At 61.5% G+C, this 15,393-nt stretch overlaps 2 protein-coding genes across 14 annotated transcripts in view; one reads left to right on the top strand and one right to left on the bottom strand.

Moving 5' to 3' along the window:
• CHD5 (chromodomain helicase DNA binding protein 5) overlaps positions 1-4,144 on the top strand; it is a 63,805-nt gene extending 59,661 nt beyond the window's left edge. For 2 of the 3 annotated variants that reach the window (XM_045475424.1, XM_045475426.1), the window contains exon 42: positions 681-750. Coding sequence is in view for 1 of the 3 variants with exons in the window: in XM_045475425.1 (XP_045331381.1) it covers positions 681-740 (60 nt within the window). In the remaining 2 variants the exon portion in view is untranslated. Of the gene's footprint in view, positions 1-680 lie in introns of all 3 variants that reach the window. The other variant, XM_045475425.1, reaches the window with a different exon arrangement.
• Positions 4,145-4,698: 554 nt separating this feature from the next.
• Positions 4,699-15,393, bottom strand: part of KCNAB2 (potassium voltage-gated channel subfamily A regulatory beta subunit 2) — an 85,370-nt gene continuing 74,675 nt past the window's right edge. For 7 of the 11 annotated variants that reach the window (XM_045475445.1, XM_045475440.1, XM_045475441.1 and 4 more), the window contains 7 exons: positions 15,207-15,251; positions 12,216-12,301; positions 10,314-10,434; positions 10,038-10,132; positions 8,944-9,064; positions 8,523-8,611; positions 4,699-7,426 (listed from right to left, as the gene is read on the bottom strand). In XM_045475445.1, coding sequence (XP_045331401.1) covers positions 7,337-7,426; positions 8,523-8,611; positions 8,944-9,064; positions 10,038-10,132; positions 10,314-10,434; positions 12,216-12,301; positions 15,207-15,251 — 647 coding nt within the window. In that variant the 3' untranslated portion in view covers positions 4,699-7,336. The remainder of the gene's footprint in view (positions 7,427-8,522; positions 8,612-8,943; positions 9,065-10,037; positions 10,133-10,313; positions 10,435-12,215; positions 12,302-15,206; positions 15,252-15,393) is intronic. The other 4 variants (XM_045475447.1, XM_045475446.1, XM_045475438.1 and 1 more) reach the window with 1 other exon arrangement.

The following is a 15,393-nucleotide window of genomic DNA, read 5'->3' as shown; positions in this document are numbered from 1 at the left end:
GCCCAGCTGGGTGGTGGGCACCCCAGGACATTGGCCCCCCGCCCGGGACGAAGAGGGTTAGGGTTAGGGACTGAGGGGGTTAAGTGTTAATGGCTATGAGAGGGGAGCTTATTCCTGAGAAACGGCCAGTTCACTCAGGCGTCCTCCCCCCGGTCCCCCCAAGCCCCGTCTGTCCCCGTGAGAACTGCCACTTTAGGGTTGGGATGCTGGGGGTTTCCAGACCGGCCGCTCTTCCTCGGGCCTCTTCGGCACTGCAGGTGTGGTAGGGAGGTCTTGACTCTGGGGCTTTTTCTTTCTCTTTCTTTCTTTCTTTCTTTGTTTCTTTGTTTCTTTGTTTCTTTTTAAAATTAAAATTTATCTCTTTTGAGAGAGAGAGAGAGAAAGTGGAGGGGTAGAGAGAGAGAGAGAGAGAGAGAGAGACAGAATCCCAAGCAGGCTCTGCACTGTTAGCACAGAGCCCGGTGCGGGGCTGGAACTCATGACCCTGAGATCATGACCTGAGCTGAAGCCAAGAGTCGGACTTGGTTTGACTGAGCCACCCAGGCGCCCCTTGGGAGGCCCTTCTGGTGGTGGCTGTGTGTGGTTGGCTGTGACAGGCGGCGGTAGGTGGCGGCAGGGTGCTGGGTGTCCCGGTCTAGCCCTGGCGCTCAGCCGTGTCACCCGTGATCTGCCCCTTGCAGCCACGCCTGCCGGGCCACCTGCCCGACCGCCACAGGAGAGAAAAGCTACCGCCTTTTTAGGAGCCGTGCCACCTTGGGACAGAAAGGGAAACTGAGTAATGCCATCACATGGGGGACGAGGCCCAGCCTGGCTGGGCCAGAGCCCAGAAGTGCCACCTCATCATAATGCAAGTGTCCCGCCCAGCGTCACACCCACCCAACACTGGGACGTGCCCCGTGGTGGCCTTTGCCGGACAACTTCTTAGAAGAGATTTCATTTATTTGTACATCTTTTGCACTTTCCTATTGAAGACTTGAAAAGTTTGTCTTGATAAAAGTTGAGTGACGCGTGGAGGGGGTCTGACCTGCTACACTTAACGTCTCTCTCTGTCAACGGGCTCCAGACTGCAAGGGAAGATTCTAGAAGCCCTGCTGTTGCCCCATGGACTCGGTCCGCCTGGGCAGCCCTCATTGTGCTCCCGCCCACCCCGTCCCGTCCTGCCCGACCACCCGTGTCCTGGCCCCCTGCTCCCTGGGGCTCTCCAGTGCTGGGTGGGTCAGGACTGGGGAGCAGCTGCCCAGCCCGAGGGTGGAGACCTCGGCTGATGCCCAGGGCAGGGGGTTATTCCACTCCCTTCCTCCCAGGGCTGGAGACCACCAGGTATGTGCTCTCTGTGTGGGGGAGGGGGCCGGTCAGCAGGCGTCTGGCCCTGGCCCGGAGTGGCTTGCGGGCCCCGGACTCTGATCTGAGCAAGGCAGGCCTAGCATGTGCTCCTGGGAGGGAGGGGAAGAGCCTCCTAGAGCTTTTTTCTCGGCCTATGTGGGAAGGGGCTTGCTCTCTGCCGGGATGTGGTTAGCATCCTAGCGGGGAAGGTCACAGTGGCACTGAGGGTGGCCCAGGAGACCCTGGTCCTGCCCGGTGCCCTGGGAGGCCCATCACACCCACCTCCAGGTAAACTCTCCCTGTTCGGTGTCATGGCCACAGATGCAAGGAAGCAGGGCCACCCCTTGGAGCCTGGACTTCTCCCTGCCGTCCTGTCCCCAGAGAGGCCTCAATGTGGTCACTTGCCGCTGGGGCCTGTATCACAGCCGCCCTTGCTGTGTTGTCAGATGGCCCGGGGAAAGAAAGCTCTGCTTGGAGACGGGGGACTGGACGTGATGACCCTTGAGCATCCCGGGCTCCCTGCCGGGAACACCCACTGTGTCCTGCGAGGGCCCCAGCAGACGGGGAGGAGCAGCCAGGCCGGGCCTGTCTGTGTCCGATGCTTCCTCTGCGCTCGCTCGGCCTGGAAGGCGGTTTCCCAGCCGTGAGTGGGTGGCTTCCTGGGGAAGTGCCCTGGGTATGGAATCCAGGATGGGGCCAGGATTTGGGGGCTCGTCTTGGGGCCTCTTGGGCAATCAGCCAGCCCTTACAGGGTCCCAGGAGCCAGGTGTCCTCTGTAAGTGGCTCTCTGTGCACCCCGGGAGGTCTGGGCCCCCAAACCACTCCCACCTTGGCGTCCCCTTGCTTCAGCGTCTCTGAAAGCCCCCAAGGCTGATGCAGTGCAAGCACCGAGGTGGGGGCAGTGGGGAGCATCCGGAAGGTGGCCCGCCGGCTTCCAGTTCACCTGCGCGGCAGCACTGGCCTCGCCTTCTGGGGAGGGCAGGGTCATCCCTGTCCGCTGTGGCTCCTCCAGTGCCACGTGCACGTGCTTGTGTCTTGTGGTCAGTGCCTCCTGCAAAGGCTCCTGGCTTGGGCCACGGGCGAGGTGACACCCCTCCCCCGCAAGTCCCGTGATGCTCCCCTCCCAGACCTCCGGTCGGCCCTGTGGCTGGCCTCACTGGAACAGTGCTGACCTTCCCTGGCCGCAGTGGATGGGCCCGGAGTGTCCAGCCGGGAGGCACACGGGGGCGGGGCAGGGGTCTGCATCTCTACCGTCTGGCCCCAAAGGCTGGTGGTCCCCCCTGCTGTCAGCCCTTCCTCCCCAGGAAGCCTCCCTCTGCGCGCCCCATCTTTGCCTCCATCCCAGACCTCCCCCTTGCCCTCGTCCCCGGGCCAGAGCCAGGCACCCACAGATGGCCAGATCCGGGAAGGGCTCAGCTCTCCGCAACCAGCGCCCCCTAGAGGCCCGGGATCGGGGGCTTTGGACAGTTGGGGAGTGGCTGTCAGGTCAGCTGGTTTGGGAGAGGAAAATGGATCTCAGACTGTTTTCTTCTTAGTTTATCAGTTCTCTCCAGCCAGGAGTGGTGGCGAGCGGGTGCGGTGTCCCCTGTCTTTGGCATCTTCCGGCTGGGTTTGGTTTTTGCTGCTGGCAGAATGAGGGTCTTTGTGTACAAGCAGAATCCTAAAGTGCCAGCCCGCATTTTTGTTTCCAGCCACCCTATTATTTAAACCAGTGCTGAGTAGGCTTTCTGTCAAACCACCTTTGGGTCACGGGGGCTCCCAGGTGACGAGGGGAGCTTGGGCTGGACTGACCACGTCCGGAAGGGCCCCCCTCACCACCCCCCCCCCCCACATGCCTGCCCCGGGAAGTGTGTCCCATGTGAGGAGACCCTCCCTGTAAGCCACCTTTGGGAGTTCCTTTGTTTTCTCCAACTTATGACCAAGGTCCTGCTGATACCCACAAGGGGTGCAGGTGCCTGCCCTCCTGCTCTCTGGGGGATCCTTCCCAGGGTCCTCTGGGGCCTCCCCAGCCCAGATTGTGGCTGGATGAGCCTTGCCCCGGTGACACGGTAGCCCTTGCTCTCGTGACAGTCCCGGAGCTCTTGAGGGCTTGGGCGGGGGGGGTTCACATAGAGGGTTGGCTCAGGGACAGGAGCGCCTCCAGAGCTTGGGGCGGGAGCGGGGGACTTGGCCGAGAGGCGGGGGTCTGGCCTGGCCATGGCCTCGGGTCCCCCCTCGACACCTGCGGCTATTCTGTGCCCACTACCACCTCCGTCGAGGAAGCTGGCTCCTGCCCCATTTTCTCTTTCTGGAAGTTTACAGGTCGTGGTGCATCAGCCCAAAGTCATTGGCGTTGTGTTTTGGGTTTTTTTTCTTAGTTTTCAGATTTTTTTTAAACAAAGTATTTTTTTAGGTGCGATAACCCAGAAAGGGCCCGTTGGGTGTGTGTGTATGTCCTGAACCCCTGACGTGGACAGGGGGGCCCCAGCCCCCCTCGGCTCCTGTGTGCGGAGAGGAGGGGGGTCCTGCTCCCTGTGTGTTGGGGCCATGAGGGTATGAGGGAGCAGTTCCCGCGCAGGCTGGCATCTGGCCCAGCTAAGGGGGCCGGGCCCCTTGCCCTGGGTACACCCCCAGGCCAGCAAAGGAGCCTGGGTGAGTTGGGAGGGTCCCAGCCAGGGGGCTGGAGCTGGAAGCTGAGCCCCCGTGAGTGGCGACCCGTCCGGTCCCTGGCAGGACACGGGAGAGGCTGGACAGAGCCTGCAGCCGACACAATCCCCTTTACTTTGTACTCTGTGTGTATGTCTTTGTTTTCTGTGTTTTAATAAATCCTTTGGGAAAGGATGGAATCCGTGTTTTTCTAGATTCCCAATGATCTAGGATGGGGGTGGGGGCTGGAGGCGGCAGAGGAATGTGGGGGATGGGGTGTCACCGGAAGCCAAACCACCGCCCCCCTGGGAAGACATGGCCTCATGAGGCTGAGGGCTTGCTGGGAAAGGGGGGGCAAGGAGGTGTGGTGCCTGTCTCTCCCACTCGGACCCCAAACACAGACACAACGTGGCGTCAGGGCAACATGGAGCCCCAGTGGCACCTCGTGGACCTTCCTGGACCCCGATCTCTCTGCACCCAGAGGGCACAGCAGCCTCCCCGCAGCAGAGAATGTGTTGAGGGTAGTGGGGGGCACCCTTGTCCCCAAATCACTTGGGGTATGGGGTGCCTCAGAGTCCCCAGTCTCTGCGTCTTCCCCAGGGCCCTTTTTCCCCATCCCTACCCTTTGCCCCAAGGTCAAGATTGGGGGGGGGGGGGCGGGAGGCGAGTGTGCCGGCCCCTGCAGGTGGCAGCCTTTTCCTTCCCTCCCCACTGCCCGCGGCCGGCCCCTGGAAAGGAGAGGAGCAGAAAGCCGCAGACCCCGACAGGCTGGGGTTTTATTTGTCATTCCATAAATACGGTGGCTGTGTCTCGCTGACTGTCGTCTGGAAGCGCGAGGCATGAGGCAGTCTCTGCCTACGTAGGGAGTGCAGTTAGCTGAGGAGCCACAGTCATTAAAAAAAAAAAGGGGGGAGAGAAGAAAAGCACATTATTTACATGACAGAAGACCGAGCAAGCCCCTCTGTCATTCCTCCGGACCTCGGATTTGCACTGGATCTGGGATGAGAAAGGGGGGGGGGGGGACTCCGTGTGTCAGCAAGGGAGAAGGATCCCACCCCTGCTCCCAGAGTGGACCTCCTTCCGGTGCTGGGCATTCCCGGAGGGGGTCCCCTGGGGCAAACTGCCTCAAGGGTTGGGCCAGAGGCTGGGAGGCTTCCCTCGACCAGGCGGCCAGCGTAAACCCGTGCTGGGTCCCAGGCCACACTCCTCCAGGCCCCAACTCTGCCCAGCTTGTTTCCAGACTCTCTCTTTCCCCGACTGCCGCCCCACCAGACCCCTTCTAAGTCAGGGGCCCTCCCCCAGGAAGCAGAGCCGGGTCCTCCCTGCAAGTGGGTGTGGGAGAAATAGCTCAGAATCAGGCTGTGGACAGTGCCCCAGGATGGGGAGGCTGCCTGGGTCCTTGCCATGGGTATTTCAGCCTTGGCCCAGCTCAACTCTGGGGGCAAATGTGGCCAACAGGGGACTGCCTTCCCAGGTGTGGCTCCCCATGAAGGGGGCAGCAGTGTGAAGGGGGCCCAGCAGCTCTCCCCAGTGAGGGGTGGGCAATCTGGTGGCTGCCTGGCCCAGAGCACCTGGTCCCTGCCTGTCCTGGGAGCTAGACACCCATCCCGTGGGGGGGTGGGCAGTGGCCACAGGCCAGGGGCCCCTGCCAGGATAGGCTCACCCCCTCCCCACACCCCCAGTGTGCAGCTTATAGATTCGGTGATGAGCCCAGGGGCCTGGGCTGGGAGGGGGGGAAGGTCCTAGACTCCAGGGTCAGCATAAAGGTCAGGAAGTTTGTGGCTTTCTCAGGCCTCAGCCCAGCCAGGGCTGGCCAGGAGGCTCTCTGAGGACGGCAGGGCAAAGCAGTGAAGGTGAGACTGTTGGCGGGGGAGGGGGAGGGGTGTCGAGGTGGGGCCAGCTGCTACCTGCTGGGACCGGAGACACAGAGGCACCCTAGAGTGGGCTCCTGCCTCCAAATAGCCAGCAGAGGCTGGTACCTCAGGACTCCCGGCTGCAGGCCTGTGCCCTTCATCCTCCCAGCCGGGGGGCTGACGGTTCTGTCCTGTTCCAGGCTGGGGGGCGGGGGGTGGATGCATCGCCAGGAATGACTGGCTCCAGCCGTCCTGACCTCCTCACAGGGTGCATGTGGTGGTTCCGGGGTTGGTACTGCTGCCCGTTTGCCCGGGTAACCTGCTCTGGGCACCTAGACTGAGCACCCTAATGTGGGGTGCCTCACCCTGACCCGATCTGAGGCCTTGAAGAAGGCACTGCTCCAGGGGGAGGCTCCTGGGGGCCTTTTCCTGGATCGTGGGGGCTTCTGCGGGATGTTCAGCCTCCCCAGCTCCCCCGCGCATGCAGCACGGAAAACCCCAGGGGCCTACCGTGTGTTCTCTCTGCAGACCCTGAGGCCACTACCCAGGCAGAGCAGAGGTGGGCCGCCTGGCATGTGGCCAGCCAGCGACCACAGTCTAGCTAAGTATGCATGACCTCAGGGCATTCTGGGGCAAGGACAGAGGGGCAGTGGGCAGGGCACCTGGAGAGGAGGGTAGGTGGGGCCCTGGAGGGACCTAGGCTGGAGCCTGCTCCTCAGGCCCCTCCCGAATGCTCCGGGCTGCTCTGGGCACGGGGATGGTCAACTGTGTGCGGGGAAGAAGCTGCCAGGGCGATGAGCGTGGTTAGAAACCCTCCCCCCCAACTTCCTGTGGACCCCAAACTGATAAGGAATCCCCCCGGATCTCTGCCCCTGCCAGCAAGGGGGGGGGTGGGGGTCAAGGGACAGCTTGGAAGGCCCCTTGGAGACCCGCTGGGGCAGGGGGTGGTGGAGAAGCGGGTGCAGAATGAATCTGAGGTCGGGCCCATGGTAAAGTATCGGGAGCCCTTGGCAAGGAGGGAGGTTGAGGGCCCCACCTGGGAGGCCCTGCCCAATGTCCAGTGTCCTGGCAGAGGGGCCACGGGAGGAGCCAGACCTGGTTTCCTCTTTCCCACCCCCAACACCAGGTGGGGGTGCTCAGCAGAGGAGAGGCCAGCCCTGCTGCCCCCAGCACCCGACCGGGTCTCGGCCTGGCCTGGACTCGGGGCGTCTCTGGGAAAGGCCGAGGCTGGGAGAAAACGTGGCGGTGTCTTCCAGGAGGGTGAGCAGGGCTGCAGGCGAGTTTGGACGGGACCGCGCCAACACCCTTCCCAGTCAGCGTGGTCTCCCCAGCACGGGTCAGAATTCCGTCCCGCGAAGCGGCGAATGGTGTCTTAGCAGCGACTTTTGAGATCTTTCCCCACAACATCTCGTGCCGCGGGATGTTTTCTTTTTGATGCAAACCACACCCCTGACTTGGCTTCAAAACAGCTTAAGCGAGCGAACAGAGAGACTGGGAGGGAAACAGAAACTGTCCGGGCAAGCGGCCGGGGCTTCTTAGGATCTGTAGTCCTTTTTGCTGTAGGGTTTATTGCCCAAAATACTATCAATCTCGTGGATAATGGAAGACGACAGTTTTGGAAGGACCTGCGGGCAAGGACAAGGGCTAATCAGAATCCCGCCAAGGAGAGAGGACGGGCCTGTGGAGGAGGCTGGGTGACAATCTTCCGGCCACTGCTGGCCCAGGCTTGTCCTGCCTCATCGCATCAGCGTCCCGCTGAAGCCGATGGGGGCTATGCTGCTTTTGGGTTCCAGAAGGTCTGGAGCAGAGAGGAAGCCTGCCCTGGTACACGCTCTGCACCTCAAATGCCAGAACGTGCTAGCACTATGTCTGGCAGGCATAAAATACAGATTCCAGGGCCAGACACCGGATCTCCGCACCCCTAACCTACTTTTCCCAGCCTTCCCTATTTCAACCAACAGCAAGGCCACCCTTCCAGGTAACAAAACCCCACGGGCTAACTCTGACTGGACTCTCCCTCACCCTCAACCCGTCCTGAACATCTAGGAGCCAAGCAGCTGAGCTCGGGACCATCAACAGGCCTCTCCCAGGGGGCCTGCCATCACTTCCCTGCGAGTCTTTCTGTTTCACCCCCTCCTGCTCCCTAAAGCCCTCCCCCCACTCAGCAGCCAGGGAGAGAGGGGTCCTGCCCCTCCTGTGCTCTTGGGGACTCCCATCTCACCCAACAACCTCCCAAGTCCTTAGTGCCCCAGGCGCTGCCCCACCCCCTCTGCTCCAGCCCACGCCCACCTGTGCCTCCTTTGCTCCCAGAATGCTTTTCCTCCAGGTAATTTGCACATCGCACTCCTCACCCTTCAAGCCTTTGCTCACGCGGCACTTTCTCAACAAGTCTACCCCCACGGCCCCCTTCAAACCTGGGCCCACGGCGCCCCCACCCTGTTCTGTGCCCACCGATGCCCCGGACCTTGCTCAATTTTTTCCCCACAGCGCTTGTCACCCTCATGTTCTAATTTCCTCATTTTACTGTCCCCTGTGTGCTCTGAACTCAAGAGCAGGGCTTTTAGTGGCTCAGTGACGTAGCCCGGACGCCCAGCACGGTGCCTGGCACATTGCAGGTGCCCAGCGAACACGTGCTGGACAAATGACTGAGCGGTACCTTGCGTTCAGCCCAAGGGCCGGGGGGTGGGGGGGACACACCCAGCAGCCCCCTCCCCGACCCACCTGTATGGCTCCAATGTTCTCCATTAGCTGGTCTGCGCTGGAAGCACCCAGGAGCACGGAGCTGACTCCCTCGTTCCTTAGGCACCAGGCTGGGGCAGGAAGACCAGAGGTGAGGGGGACACACCCAGTGCAGGGGCCCTTTCTGTCTCTGCCCTGTCCCTAACTGGGCCACACAGATCCAGCCTCTTGGTCATGGGGCTGAGGGTGCCCAGGAGGGTCCCCGTAAGCCTACAGCTCTGCATGCTGGGCTCTGCGGAAGCCCAGGCACCAACTGCTTGCGGGGTGGGGGTGGGGGGCCCAAGTGCTCAGGGACCACCCCCCATTCTCTCCCCATGAATGTAAGGGCCCCATGGCTGCCTGATGGAGGGGTGGCCCCGGGGACCACGGTCAACCCTCCCCCCCTCCCCCCCAGCACGGTTACCTATGGCCAGCTGGGGGAGGGTGCAGCCCAGGCGCTCAGCTATGGCCTGCAGCTCCTTCAGCTTGGCCTGCTGGCGCCGGCCCTCCTCGCTCAGGATCTTGTCTTTCAGCCACTGGTAGCCCTGATTATGGGGGGGAGAAAGCATAGCCCACTGGTGAGGGCAGGTCACCTGGACCTCTGCGTGCAGACAGCTGGTGATTTGTGCCAAGGTAGCAGCCCCACCCCCGCCTAACTGTGTCCCACTGCAGAACAGACCTGGGCAGGGGGAAGGATGGGGCCTGCTGAGTCTGAAGCCAGAAGCTTCAGAGTCGCTGAGGCGGGGCCCCTGAGCCAGGACCGGGGGGGCCTGGCAAGCCCGGGGCGAAGTGGGGGTGGGGGAAGAGGAATGCTTTGGCCGTTGGCCCAGAGGACCCCTTCCCCAGGCTCTGGGGGAGCTGTGGTCTTACCTGCCCCCACCCCTGGGATTGCAATGCCTTCCAGGGAATCCCTGATCTCGGTGTGGATTGGGCAGGAGTGGGTGGGACAGGCCTTCCTGTCTTTGAACCCCAGGCAGGGGGGCTCCAGTGCTGGATCTGCCCTGACCTGAGTAGGCCTTTCTCTGCCTGCTTCTCATCCCCCAAACCCTGCGTTTGGGAGACCCTCCTGAGTCCCCACTCCAGAGGCGTGTCTGTGTGGGGGGAACTTGTCCCAGGGGGTGGCCTCTGAGGGACAAATGAAGCAGCTCTGCAGCCCCCAGCCCAGAGGTCTCAGAGTTGGCCTAGAGAGTGTGTAGGGGGGTACCCGTCGTGGGAGGGGCCATCCCAAATAGCACAGGTGGTCCGCCCAGCCCACGTTGTCAATGCTGAACCCAGCTGGGGGTGGCGAGGGAGTGAAGGTGACCTTTCACCGGGGGCGCATCCCAAGAAGAGGATGGCCTTTCCGGAGGTGGGATCCGGCCAGCAGGGGCTCCAAGTTCGCTTTTCCTGGAACCGCCCCCACAAGGGCCCAGGGAAGCCCCGCCCAGACCCATTGCGGCGGCCCCGCCCCAAAGCCTCGTCAATCCAAAATGCCTGTCACCTGCCCGTCCCCTCCTCCCAGCCTGGCAGCTCTTTCACCTTTAAGGAGGCTCTTGAGTAGGGCGGGATGCCACTGTCGTACTTTCCGGAAACGATGCCGCAGGCCAGAGGGGACCAGGTCATGGCGCCCACTCCTGGGAGAGGAAAGCCAGGCGAGGTCAGGCCCGGGGTGGGCGGGGCTAGGGAGCGAGGAGGAGGAGGAGGAGGAAGAGGGGCGGAGCGAGAGGAGGGGCGGAGCTAGGAAGCGAGGAGGGGCGGGGCGAGAGGAAGGGGCGGGGCAGGGGAGAAAGGACGGGACCGGGCGGGGGAGCCCACCTATCTTGTGGAAGAGCTCCGGCAGCTGGACCTCCACCTTCTCGCGCTGGAACATGTGGTACTCGGCCTGCTCGCAGATGGGCGGGATCAGGTTGAACTGTCGGGCCACGGAATAGGCCTCCTATGAACGCAAATAGGACCGTGGATGGTCCCTGTCCGTCAGTGGGTCTGGGGGCTGCTCGGGCAGCATGGAGGAGACACAAAGACATCCCCAGGAAACAGCCGGCTCACCTGCTCTCCCCCGACACTCCTCCCCGGGGAAATTCACCGCTTTCCTGGGAAACCGGTAGCCTGTCCCCCTACCGTCTCTGCTGGGAAAACGGGATGGGACCCCAGCGTTGAAGGCATGGGGAGGATTCTGGCACTTATTGGCCAGGTGGCCTTGGGCAAGGAGCTCACCCCTCTGTGCCTCAGTTTCCCTGTATGTTGTGAGGGTCAAGTGAGCCACGGCGTTCACAGCCTTCAGGAGGGCAGTGCCTGCCTGCTACGGTGTTAACTGTTTTTATCATGATCATTATTCCAGGGCCCTGGCCCTGGGATGATGGTGGCAGTGGCAGGAAAACGCTACGTCAGGAGGAAACGTAGCATCAGCCCATTTCTGGGACTTGGAGCTCAAGGCCTGGACTCTGCAGACTCTCCCTCTGCTCCTACTGGATGGGTGTGAGCCAGGGCTGATGTCTCCTGACAAGATTCCTGGGGAAGCCCTGCTTGCCAGCATGAGAGGTCCTTTCCTGTTGGGTTTCAGACTCAGTTTTTGCATCTGTAAAATGGGAATAGGATACTGACACCTCAGAGAGCCCTGTTCTGGCTCCAGGCAGCTTCAGAGAAATAGCAAGTACTCATTAATGCTGTGAGTGCCAAAGGCTGATTAAAATCACAGGCTCCTAGAGTTGTGTTGAACTTGAAGATTCTGCTTAATTTTTGTGATGAAGTAGAAATCTGGGGCTCACTAGAGGACAACCCCCCCCCCCCCCCCACCAAGGATACCGGGATGTGGGGAATTCTGGGAGGAGGGGCACGGGAAGGGCTGAGGCCGGGAGGGCCCTGGAGGCAGGGGTGGCAGGTCAGCCTCAGAGCCAGTCCTGGGAAGACCCGATCCCCAGGCCTCTGCTCTCCAACCTCTGAGGAGCACAGCGCCACCCCGCTGACCCTTCTGGGATACCCTGATACCAAGAGACATCTGCAGTCCTCTGTCCCTGATGGCTCCTGGAGGGAAATGACAAGGAAGGGGATGCTTTCCTCAAAGTGTGGGAAACGTGACGGATTAGGAGATGGAAGCCGGGCTCCCAACAGCAGTGCACATTCTGAGGCAGCCCAGGCCGGGTGCTACGCAGCCTGGGGACCCACCTCAGAGTGAGCTGGCTGACCTTGGGTGTGTTACTTAACCTCTCTGTGCCTCAGTATCCACATCTGAGAAACAGGATGACAGTAACGCTTCCTCCTAGGGCATTGGGAGGTTTCAATGGGAGTCAGTCCGCATGAGGCCCTCAAGTCTAACGGCAGCTGGGACATCATGAGAGCCGGGTGCAAGTGGCTGGTGCTGTTACTGCTGCTGAGCGCTGGCTGAGCTCTAGGTTCTCTGCTAAGAGCTTTGCAACTGTTCTCTCGGTCCTCAGAACAGCCTCCTGGGGGGTCATGCTAGTGGTCTTCTTCTACAGGTGCGAAAACCAAGGCTCAGAGAGGTGAAGCCATCTGTCCGGGGCCACACAGTGCTGGGATCCAAGTTAAGAGCACTGCCTACAGATGTGGCTGCCACAGGTCGCCATACTGTCCCTCCCTGTAGTACCCAGTTGTCTGTGCCATCAGGACCAATGGCACTGAACGAGCCAGAGTCCTGGGTGTTCATCCCTAGAATGGGGCAGGGAACCCCGTGGACACACATATGCCGAGAGGTCGCCGTACCATGATCTCCATGGAGCTCCAGCGTGACGTGCCCCAGTACATGGCCATCCCCTGGTTAATGACGTGGGTCATGGCGCGCACGGTCTCTGTCAGGAGAGAAGGGGACACTGCGGGTCGGGGGTGGGGTGACTGGGGGCATGGGGCCCAGCCTGGGGACATTCTGCAAAGACAGGTGGAGCAGGAGGTGGGGGCTGCAAAGATGTCTTGCAAGCAATGTACTTCCTGGCTCCAGAGTCGGGTGTGGCTGGGGTTTCCAGGGACCGCAGGAAAAAGGGAACCACAGCCCAAGCAGCTGGCCTTGAAAACAATTTCCCCCAGTAGTTACGAGTCTTACGGAATCTTTGAAAAATGGGTTCTAGATGGACGGTGGCATTTCTATGGCGGATTGGAGAGAGGAGGGAAAGGTGAGATCAGAGGATGTCATTCTAGACGGTGGAATGGTGGGGGGGGGGGCGCGTCTCTAGCCTGGGGACGAATCACATTGGCAGAGGGCAACAGGAAGTTGCCTGTTTCGAGTCCCCCCCGTTTTGGGGTGTCCCAGGTTCTCCCTGGGATCTGGAGGACTGAATAGAGAGGTAATAATGGCATCTGTCCGGACAGCGGGCAGGGTGGGGCCCTGGATGGTTCCAGATGTGTCCCCAAGAGCCAGAAGTGGACATGGAAAGCCCCGTTTGTATCCGTCCCGGATTCTCAAACCAGCCCAGGAGCAGGCAAGGGACCCTCGCCCCAGCTACACGATACACTCTTCCTAGTACTCAAAAAAGTTTTTGAGAGATGAAAATCTGCCACTTAGAGTCTCGCTGCTGCTCCTGCGCCAGGCTGTTTCAGCCCACGGGGATGCTGTGGTGTTAACAACATACTTGGCCTCGAATTTAAAGACCTCAAATGTCTCTCAGCTTTGCGGGGAGAAGGGCTGCGTCGTCAGACTCCTCGCTGGTCCCATACAGTGCTTGCAAGTCTCACTCCCACAGGCAGGGCAGGAAGGGGGCTCAAGAACAAGTGTCTGTCAAAACGAAGCGGCAACCTTGACCCCTGGACGTCCTATCTCTCCCCAGGTGGCTTGCTCATCGGCTGCCGACATGGCGGGGGGCTGGGGGGGCCCCTGAAGATGGCAGGGGGGTGGGAGAGCCGGAGGAAGGAAGGAGAATGCGGGCTTTGCTCACCCAAGCTCCCCCTTGAATGGCACAGACCCTCGGGCACCTTCTCCCGCAGAGAACGGCACCTCTGTTTTGCGGTGTCGTCCCGCCCCCATCCCGGGTCCCTGAGCGCCCCTTCGGCCGAGGTCCCCTCTTTCGGTAGAAAGCTAAAGTAGCTGGGTCTTCTGGGGTGTTGGTCTTGGGGCAGGTATGCCCAGGGCCCCCGAAAAATCACACCTCGGCTTCCAGGCCTTCAGGCCGACCCCTGCCCTCTCCTTCCTTCCAAGGTCGGGGACTGGGCTCCTCTCTGCCCATCCTCGGGAGGAGGCTGGCAGGGAGGCCCGAAGCCCCACCCCAACCCCCAGGGACCACCGACAGGCCGCCCGGTTTGACTGCCCACACCACTCGATGCCAAGGGGGACAGCTCTTGTTGGAAAGCCCGGGGGGCCCTGGAAGATACCTGCCCACACCCAAGCCCAAGCTCAGGCTTCTGGCCGCTGTCCTTGTTGGCTTCCTCAGAAACGCTCCTAGGGTCCCCTGTGACCATGCAGCGTAACGGCCGATTCTTTTCAGCCACGGCCTCGGCCCACATGCCGGAGAGGGAAGCGGACACCCTCGTGCCCCAGCCTGGCTCCCTCTCCTCCCTCAGCACAGCTGTCTCCCCACCCGGGAAATGGCACGATACACTGCAGCACCCCTTCTTCCATGCAGAGAGGGGCGTCCGCCGGGTGCCTGGGGGGCGGGGCGGGCCACCGGGGCAGGAGCCCGCCGGAGCCTGCGACCAGCTTGAGAGAGAAGGGGTCCCGGGCACGGCTGGCTGGGTGGACGGCCCACACACGGGAGTCCGGCACTCTGCGCTTCTGCCCAAGCCAATGTCAGCGGCCCCAGACGCAGGGACCGCTGGGGACAACTGTCCTGCACCTCGATATTTAATGCCGGCCGGCAGCAGCAGGAGGGCCCGATCCTTCCAGCTGCTGCCAGAACCCACAGTACCTCCTGCCTCGTCACAAATAATACATGGGAGGGGTCAGGTGGCAGCACCAGTTGGCAGGCAGGCGCCCTCCCACTGTGGAACACAGCCCGGCTCCCAGGGAGACCACGGTCTGCCCTGGGGCGGCCCTTAGCTTGGGGGCAAGCAGAGCCCACGCCAGGTCTCAGGGTTTGGCCTGCTCTCGTAGGTATCGTGCAAGGAGGCCAGTGACCGCGTTTTGATGGAGGGGTGGGGCTGCGTGGCAGGGGGCGAGAGCGGCAGGTGGCCCAGCCCGCCCAGGGGACGTGAGCACCACGCGCAGCCACGATGCTCGTGGAGGAGCCAGCGTGCCGTGACGGGGCAGCTGGCCACCGGTGTGTTTTGCTTCTGCTTGAGGCAGGAGCTTAGCAGACGTGACCTACAACGTTAAGACGCGTTGGAGGCCGCTCGTTCTAGGGATCCCCCCGGTGTCGACTCCTGTGGGCCCCTGGTCTCCCCAACCCTCTCCCAGACCATCCAGGGTCAAGGTTTCAGGCGCCCATCCCAGCATCCTCAAATCAAGAGGAGCCCTGGTGGACAGACAGCCGGCCTCGAGGATCACGGCAGTGCAAGGCGGGGGGGGGGGGCATGCATGGGGCGGGGGGGCGGGGGGGGGCAGGAGAAATGAAATGGCAGCGCTGGCCAGGCGGGGGTGAGGGCGGGGGCTCCACACTGCTTTGCTTTTCCTTCACTTGCAAGATGTTCTCATAGGGCGTTATTTTTCCTTTATGCATTTTATGGAGAAGTTTGTCTTGGGGGGAAAGAGAGTAGTGTAAATAAAAACACTGTCTCATAAAATGCAGCTTGGACACAGGAGTCAATAGTCGGGCTAAGGGTACTGTGTACCTTCTATGATGAATGTCCTTGACTTGGAGGAACTAAATGGGTCCCCTGGTGATAAAGAAAGATTTAAAGAGACCAGAGTTTATAGCTGTGGGAACACGGACAGGCGCGGTATGACAGAGAGCGTGGGGAGGGGACGCACAAATCTTCCCAGAATACTCGTTTTGTTTAAAGACAAAAAAACGAAAAG

Source organism: Leopardus geoffroyi, chromosome C1, assembly GCF_018350155.1.
Source record: "Leopardus geoffroyi isolate Oge1 chromosome C1, O.geoffroyi_Oge1_pat1.0, whole genome shotgun sequence".
Classification (NCBI taxonomy): Eukaryota; Metazoa; Chordata; class Mammalia; order Carnivora; family Felidae; genus Leopardus; species Leopardus geoffroyi.
This window is presented reverse-complemented; position numbering and strand designations above follow the sequence as displayed.